Source organism: Calidris pugnax, unplaced genomic scaffold, assembly GCF_001431845.1.
Source record: "Calidris pugnax isolate Ruff unplaced genomic scaffold, ASM143184v1 scaffold135, whole genome shotgun sequence".
Classification (NCBI taxonomy): domain Eukaryota; kingdom Metazoa; phylum Chordata; class Aves; order Charadriiformes; family Scolopacidae; genus Calidris; species Calidris pugnax.
The window spans coordinates 2,050,268-2,059,206 of NW_015090961.1; the positions used below are offsets into that span (position 1 = coordinate 2,050,268).

General features: G+C 47.3%; 1 protein-coding gene across 1 annotated transcript in view; it reads left to right on the forward strand.

Moving 5' to 3' along the window:
- The window catches only part of ATP6V1G1 (ATPase, H+ transporting, lysosomal 13kDa, V1 subunit G1), a 3,794-nt gene extending 227 nt beyond the window's left edge, over window positions 1–3,567 (forward strand). The window contains exons 2-3 of the mRNA XM_014952399.1: window positions 1,396–1,496; window positions 2,783–3,567. Coding sequence (XP_014807885.1) covers window positions 1,396–1,496; window positions 2,783–2,956 — 275 coding nt within the window. The 3' untranslated portion in view covers window positions 2,957–3,567. The remainder of the gene's footprint in view (window positions 1–1,395; window positions 1,497–2,782) is intronic.
- The last annotated feature ends 5,372 nt before the right edge of the window (window positions 3,568–8,939 follow it).

Here is an 8,939-nt window from a genome sequence, read left to right on the forward strand (position 1 = left end):
GCCCCCCCGCCGCCTCAGGCCTTGTCGCCTCAGGGGATGGTGGGGGGGGAAGCTTCTGAGCGCTGAGGTGCCCCTGGGCTGCGAGGAATAGGCCGAGGGTCGCCATCTGAGGAGCGGGCCGCCGTGAAAGGGGGGATACCCCCCCCTTTCCGTGCCCCTGGGTCGGGGCTGGGGGTCCTGCCTGCCTGAGGGGCCGTGAGGGGCGGAGGTGAGTGTAGCGGGGCTGCAGCGTTGCTCTGCGCCTCCAGGCTTCTCTCCTGTGTGTGGAAAGGGAAGTGGGGTGCACCCTGGAAGCAGCGGGGAGGTGTGTTTCCAGCTCTTGGAGGAGCTTAGTGATGCCAGACCCGGTGGGGTTACTCCCTCGGAGACCACCGTCAGAACTCTGGCCTTTCTGGCAGCAGGGGCTTCGGTTGGGGGATGCTTGTGCTTATCTGCCTCTTTCCTACCTTTAAATTAAATTAAAACACAAGACCAGGCTGGATGGGGCTTTGAGCATTACCATTAAATTAAAATACAAGGCCAGGCTGGATGGGGCTTTGAGCAACCTGGTCTGGTGGGAGGTGTCCCAGCCCAGGGCAGGGGGGTTGTAACTCGATGATCTTTAAGGTCCCTTCCAACTCTAACCATTCTATGATTCTATGAAAATTTTTTTCTACTTTATGAAAACAGTGTATTACCCGGTTGATGATTAGATATTTTATAGAGTTGAGAGCACTGCCCTTTGGGGATCTAACAGCTTTTCCTGTTAAATGAGATAAATTCAGCGTAGAAAGATCCCCACCTTTAGACATTTTAGGAGTTTTTCCTGCTTTAAGCATGTTTATTTATTTATTTTTTTTAAATGAAGCCACACTGTGTTGTGGTTCTACCCACTTGCAGTTTTGCAAGGAGTGTTGGAGCTCACTCTAACGATGATAACCGTGGAGGGGAGGGTGTGCTGGAAAGTCCAGGAGGGGAAGTTAAAACAGTAGCCAGTTTTTCTATCACTTGCACAATTTGCCCGAGACAAAACTAAGACTTAATGTTCTTTCTGCTGTATTCCTTGGGATTACTCAGGGGTGTTGCACATGAGCAAAGCCAGACCTGCAGGTTGCCTCTTGCATCTGCTGGCTCAGAGAACCTCTCTGTTTCTCACTGGTGGAAGCTCACTGCGGGGTGAGCTTGGTGATGGTTTGGGGGCACACAGGGCAACCTCGTGCTCCTGAGGTTGGCTAATGTGGCAAAGCTGAAGGGGCTGTGAGGGTGTGTGATGCCCCGCTGATGATGCCTGCTGCAGAAGGAGCTGCTGCAATAGCAAATGCTCCAGTGATTGTTGGGCGTCGGGCAGCTGGAGGGGCGTGAGGAAATTTGCTGTCAGTAATTCTTTATTTCATTTGGTCTGTCCTTTGGAAACAGGGAAGAATCGGAGGCTGAAGCAGGCCAAAGAAGAAGCCCAGGCAGAGATTGAGCAGTACCGCCTGCAGAGGGAGAAGGAGTTCAAAGCCAAGGAAGCAGCGGTTTGTTTTCTAGATCGTTCCCTGTTACCTGCCCAGAGCCTTAGCCTTGTGTTTGGGATTACTTGCCCTGAGAGCAGCCCTCGGGGTGGGACGTGTTGCCAGAGGAGTACTTCCCTAACTGCCTTCCTCTGATGCACAGCCACGTGTCATGGGGGGGAAAAAAAAAGTGGAAGTGAATCAGAACATGGTGTATTGCATCTCAACAGCCAGAACTATTGACCGGCAGCGAATTAGCTTAATAAGCTCGTGTACTGTCTGGTGCCCTGATGGGTGGTGGCCTCTCGACCAGTATGTAGCAGTGTCAAAACCAGACCAAGCTCATTCCTCCTGTGACAAGCTGGTTTCTGCGATGCTAACGTAGGAACCGCTTGCCTTGTAGATGCTGTGCTCTTGCTGAAGCGGTTGTAAGGCCTGTGTTCTGCTCAGAGGTCTTGTCTGCTCCATCCCAAGGGATGTGTGCTCCTTCTGAGCAAGGGGAGAAATTCCTAAAATGTGCACAACTGGGACCCTTCACCTGCCGAGGGCTGTAGCATAGTCAGGATGTTTCCAGTGCCTGAATGGCCCTGTCAGTTCTGAAACGTTCAGAAAATGACCTGGCAACCCTCCCCTCTATCTATGGTCTGCTAGCAAAATACCACCTCCTCTGTTCTGCTGCATGTCAGTAGGTCTAGGTTAATATTTTTACAACCACTTGTTAGCTTGGTTCACTAGGTATGTGGTACCAGGCAATTCCAGGTTGCTTCTGGGGCAAGAATGGCATTATAAAATGTGAGAAACTCCTAGCTGTGCACATGCATGGCCCACGGCCCTTTGAGGAAGGCAGAGATTTTTATAAAGATTGTTCAAAGGTAGAAGGGATGATCTGAAGGCTGCACTTAAACTAAATCATGAATACAACTTCTCTTACACTATTTAGTACAGTAGTGCCCAGGGGTTCCAGATTCCAGTCACCAGTAGAGCAGCACCTTTTATGTCAGTCATTCTTTGCTCTGTGCTCTAAATTGGTAGATTGTGAAGTCTACGCTCTAAAGTGATAGATAATGAATAAGAGAGGATAAAAGGCATGGCTTGGGGGTGAAATACAAACTTGGGCAAGTTTAGTGGGAAATCTGAGCAGAGAATCCAACAGCACTATTTAATATTTATAGTGCAGTTCCTCCCTCAGCAAAGAGTAATGGTTGAGATGCAGTGAGACACTCCAGAAGAACAAAATACAGAGCTGGGCAGAGTGTTCTCTGCGTCAAACTGCTCACGTGTGAGCTTTCTCTTCCCTTCACTGTTCCTAGGCGCTTGGATCTCATGGCAGCTGCACCACTGAAGTCGAGAAAGAGACCCAGGAGAAGATGAGTGTGATCCAGCAGAACTTCCAGAAGAACCGGGAGGTGGTCCTCTCCCAGCTGCTGTCACTAGTGTGTGACATCAAACCCGAAATCCATGTGAATTACCGCATCAACGGGTAGTAGGGGAAGAAGGAATGAGCATACTGGGAATGCTGGTAGTAACGTCCGAGCTTCAGGTGGAATGTACAGCTCTTAGCCATACCTTAATTAACTGTTCTTCTTGTAAATGTGGTAAATTATTTCAGTGAGTTGTAAGTCATTGGTATCTTGTTGGAGTTCTCTTAGTTTCTCTCTTGACACACGGATTCAGAGCTTATTCAAACGTTAAATGCCCATGTCTCAAATCTGTGCTAAGTTATTAAATATATATTCCAGTTGGCACAGTCATGCTCCCTGTTTATCTGGATAGTATTCAGTGAGGGGCTTTCCTGGAGGAAGCAGAGAGAGAGGTGCTGGCCAGGTTGAAGTGGAAAGCCTGTGTCAGTCATTGTTAGACCTGTGTAACTGTATTCTTGTTGACCAAAATGCATTTTTCAGTGTGGTGTTAACCTTCGTACAGGGGGCTAAACCTTGTAAGAAGAATTCTCTGGCTGTACAGTGCTGGCTGATGATTTTTCAGGTGCTTGAGTTTCTCTGTACTGAATCTATCCTCTGTATATTCTGCTCTTAGCTTGAGTTACAAGTCTGGCACTATGACACTTGAAAAGTAAAAACACTTATTTAACTTCGAAGCCTCTAGTCAAGTCTTCTTGTTCCTGCTAATTCTGTCTGAGGGGGCTGAAAGGTCTCACTGTGTTGTGTGGGAGGCTGGACTCTGAAGAGTGAATACCAAGTACTGACAAAAGAAAGAGTAAGAGATCCAGCAAATGTCTGAAGGTCGCAGCAGGTGAGTTAAAAACCCATTACAGAGCTCCTCCTCTTGGCTCTGGTCTGGTGCTTTACCTGCCAGATCATTCTGAAAACCTTCAGGAGCAAATGATCTTGTGACCATTAGGGGAAATAAAACATTGCCAGATCACTAGAATAGTTTGATAGCCAGGCGCTGTGCAGTAATTATCCTTCCTTTAGTCAAATACTGCACTGCTTGTTTATTCCAAGGTCAGGCTGTTCCCTCCAGCATCCTGCTGTACCCAGGAACGGTGTGAAACAAGTGTGGTGGGATTGTGCATCACTTTCTGGCTCTTTAATCAAAAGTACACATGAATACATCAAGAGGCTTCATGTTTCAGTGGTTTCTTCCTCTCTCTCTCTCACCAGCAGAATATTAAATGTCGCTTTGCTTTTTTGTTGAGTTCAGTTGAAGACGTTCTGCAGAAAAGAGATGGCAATGAGCTCGTACCTCATCAGCAGTTGGGGAATCTAAGCAAAAAAAAAACCCCTTATGGATGCTGTTCTTTCAGACAGAACATCTGTATTGATTTCCCCACAGCCTCAGTGTAGCATGGAAAAGCCTCTCAGACCTGTGGAGTGTGTGATGGGGAGGGAGGGAAGCGGGATGGGTGGGGGTTGTAACACAGGAATGAGTGCCTGCCTGCAGTCACACGGGGCAATGAAAGCATAGACAGCTACGGTGTCTCCTCTTGGAATATTTTATGGTGGTGTACTGTCGTTCTGAAAGGAGCTCTTTAGGAATTCAAGCTATTAAACTGGTTGTAAAATTGAAACAAAAGCCTCTTTTGCAAAGTCAAATGTGCCAGGCTGGGGAAAAAGCCAGGTCGGTACAAGGAGAACGGGATCAAAGCAGTTTAAATCAGCCTGGTCTGATGATGAGAGGTGCTGTGGCCTCATAAAAGGTTGCAGCCGTGCTAATTCCAGTCTGTCCTTAGGAAAAGAAACATTTCCTGTTGAGAGCAGGTGCTCAGGCTCCAGCATGATGCTCCTGATAGATGTCCTCCTAGCCCCAGGCTGCAATTAGCAATTTCCTCCTGTTTATGGGTAACAGACTGCTTCTCTGTCCAGGAAAAAACATAGTGTGCGCCCCACTTTCTCGTGTTGGTTCCTAAGTTTCCCTTTGTTAATGAGGACTTTCTATCCTTGCTCTCTAGAGCAGTAAGAGGCAGGAGAAAAAAAAACACCCTTCCCTGATTCTTTCCTCCTGGCAAAAAGTGGTGTGAAGACGCTCCCTTTAGAATGTTATGTTGTAAGAATATCAAATTTTCTGTAATATTTCCCTGAAACTCAACTGTTTAGAATTACCAGACTCTCTAACTTTGCACAGAAGTGAGTGTTGCCAGTGGCTGCTCTCCAGGAAGGCTGGCTTTGTTGGCAATGTAAATGTTTTGTTTCAAATTGAGATCCTCTCCCCTTCCACTGTGGTGCTCTGGGAAAGGGAGACCTCCTGTGACCTTCGTGCCTGGGCCAGAAGAATACTCTGCGGGGAACAGTTTTCTACTGAGGAAGGTTTGGAGTTGGACACGTGGCTTCTTGCCTCTGAAATCTGATTTTTCTAGACTTTCTGCAGCAAGTTTGACTAGTAAGAGTGAAACCTACCCCAGCTGGTGGTACAAATGTCTCTGAATACTTCTGCTGCTGAGCTCCATAATTCCTTGTGGATGTGACCCTGTGTATATGAGCCACACTTGTAGCACAGAAAGGGCCAGAACCTGCTTTGGGCACATCTATCGTTGTGTGATTCCCTGAATTTGAGCTCTTGTGCCTGGAAACACCAGCTGACTGCTGGGATGGGGGGACTCCTGGTGCTGTGTGGAGGTAAGAAGGGGTCAGTGCTTCCTTTGATGTTGCAGGAACAAAACCAAGCCACGAGTGGCTGCTGCTGTGGATTTCTCCCAGTGAAAACTGCTTGGAAATAAGCACTTTTTCCTGGGATCGACGCAGACGTTAGGAGTTACACCGTGCTATTTGGCTCCGGTCGTATCCCTGTTCATCAGCTGTGGCTTCTACTTGATTTTTGTGGGACATTGGGCTCTTAAAATGCCACCAAGAAGGTGTGTCATCTGGACAAGCCACAGATGGACAAATGGCTTCTTAACCCCCGGGTGTGAGTGTCGTCGGGGTGTAGGAGCATAACTGGGACACACGTCTGTGCTGCTTGAAGCCAGAGTTCAATTTTTAGGGCCAGTCTCTGCTGATGGAGCTCTCTCCCCTCTTGGCTCACACTGTTTGCTCTGAAGGTTGGGGTCTCCTTCCTGCTGCCTGTTTCAGCCAGGGGTCAGAGAGCTCAGAGCCCCTCTGGGAGGGGGGCAGAGGGGAAATCAAACCCCCCCATCCTGCTCAGATCCACCACCTCTGCTCTGGGTAATGGTGCTGGGTATTTTTTTTGGTCCGTTCAGAGCCAGTACAGGTTTGATCCCCTGTGTATTTGTTGTGATTAAATCTAAAAACATGCAAGAAAGGTCTAGTGATGGTCAGGAGGGATGAAATGTCTGCGGGGGGGTCCCTCCCCACTCATTCCCAGCCGGGGCTGCAGGCAGAGGGCAAGACAGTGCTGGTGCTGGGAGAGTCGTGCAATGGCAGGGGAGCGTGCTGCTTAGTCCTGTGACATAGGAACTATCATCATTTAATTATTTTTATAGGAGCATTTTCTGTGATATTTAATGTGTAATGATTTTTTTCTGTTTGTTGCAGAGAAAGTGATTTTTCTCCTCCAAAGATCCACCCCCCTTGCCATTTTTCCCTTTCCTCCTTTTCCATAGTCCAAACAGAGGTATGAAGGAGGGGAATCACCCCCACCCCTCTGTCTGGACTCCAGGAGTTGGAGAGAGCTTCTGTTAAGAGGAGAACATTTTTGACTGCTGGTGCTTTATCACAAATTCCCCTGGCAGGTTGATCAGGATGGTTTCAGAACAGTGAGAGAGGACCCTGAATTTCCCCAGAGCCGTGGCTACTGCTGAAGATGGATGAGCCGTTCCCTGCTCTGCCCCATGGAGACAGGCTGCAGCTGGACAGTAACACAAATGAATCATTCAAGGTATTCCAGTCCAAATTTGGCAACCTTAAATTCCTCATTCTGCTTTCGTGATGTCCCTACACGATTCCTGATGATCTTTGATGAAGCTGGGGCTTTGGGCTCCTGCTGTTTTCCCCACCTGAGCCCCAGAGCAAGCAGGGCTCGCTGGCAATAAGTAACCCCACAGAAAAGGCAGCAGCTCCTGGGGTGTAAGGCAGCTCGTGGGAGGTATGAACAGTGAGATGGGGTGTCCCAGCAATAGACAGGCTTGGTCTTATAAAAACACACCCTAATTTTAACTCACCTAAATACTCTTCTGTTCTCTTGCCATCTGGTGTACCCTCACACAGTCCCTTCTGTAGGTTACTGCATAAAAACAATGCCATTCCTTTCCCTTCTGTATAAAACCTGCTCATTTTTCCTCTTTGTCCCTGTTTTCCTCACCTGGAATCTGTTTCCCTTTTACCTGACATCACTGGTTCTTGCGTTAATCCATAATAAGAAAGACAAGCCTAGAACCCACTGATGCCAGCAGAGGTATGGGATACTTCAAATCCTTCAAAGTACTAAGAGAAAACACTATCAAGGACCCTCAAGATAACTGTTTTGTTGAAGAAGTTCCTCAAACTAATCCAAGAAAGGAACACAGTGTAATTTTTCTTAGAGGTTGAAAGGAGAAAGTCCTAATTTCATGCAGAAAAGATTTTTATCTGGGACTGGCATAGGCATAGAAAATAAATAGGTATTAAATTACATTCGGCTGTTTCAAAATAATCTAATAAAGCATCTGCTGGATCAATAGCTGAATCATTATCCAAGGCACATCACAAGCTTTCCCTTTTTTAATTTGAGATGCAAGAAAGAGGTCTTTGCATTACCATAATAAAAAGAATAATACTTTAAGTCTTCACAGGAAAAAGGCAGAAGTAGAAGGGAAAAAAAAAAAAAACCAACCAAGAACCACATTTTATGCCTTAAGCAAGTGTCATTTTTCATTTGAAACACGTAATTTAGGGATATTGTGAAATAAAGTTTTTATATTTAATGACTGTCAATCTGTCAGCTTTGCTGAGCTGTTTGACAAAAAAAAAAATCACCCAGCCCAGAGTCTGTGAAAGATGAATTTTTGTGCAGGAAGAGAGGGGAAGGGTGAGACAAGGCTTTCAACTACTTTGTTCTCCTAATTAAGTCTTGCTGGGAAAAAAAAATGTTGATGGAACAGTTACCCACTGAAAATGCAGCTTCATCAAAAGAAAATGAGATGTGTCTGCGTTGGCTGCTGCTCACTGCTGCAGCGTGCAGGGACTTGGGTAGGGAGAAACTGCTGCTGGATGGAGATCCCTGCAAATGAAGGAGGGAGAACAGTGAGGTGTTATCAGCCTGTCAAAAAAAAACCAAACCAAAAACCAAAACCGTACTAAATCATGGAATAAATATAGAGATACAATGTGGTCTTGGGAATTAGACTAGGAAAAAGCAGCCTAATGAGAATTTGTCTCTGTATTTAAAGCAGTGGGAGTGGTGAAGAGTGATCTCAGAAATCATAGAGTTACAGAATGGTTTAGGTTGGAAGGGATGTTAAAGCCCATCCAGTGCCACCCCCTGCCCTGGGCAGAGACACCTCCCACCACACCAGGTTGCTCCAAACCCCCTCCAACCTGGCCTTGAACCCCTCCAGGGATGGGGCAGCCACAGCTTCTCTGGGCAACCTGGGCCAGGCTCTCACCACCCTCACAGCAAAGAATTTCTTCCTAATACCTCACTTAAACCTCCCCTCTCAGTTTAAAACCCTTCCCCCTCATCCTTTGGTTCCACTCACTGATCCAGAGTCCCTCCCCATCTCTCCTGGAGCCCCTTGAGGGACTGGAAGTGGCTCTAAGGTCTCCCCGGAGCCTTCTTTTCTCCAGGCTGTACCCCCACAACTCTCAGCTTCACAGCAGAGGTTCTCCAGCCCTCCCAGCATCTCCGTGGCCTCCTCTGGACCCGTTCCAACAGGTCCATGTCCTTCCTGTGCTGAGGACTTCAGAGCTGAACACAGTGTTCCAGGAGAGGTCTCACAAGAGCAGAGGGGTATGATATTAAAATACATTTAAAAAAGTTATTAAGATAAGTAGAGGGGTATGATATTAAGAACATGACAGCAGATGGGGTTGACCCCAAGGCCAGGAGGCACCAGTGGGTACTGTCAGTCTGGCA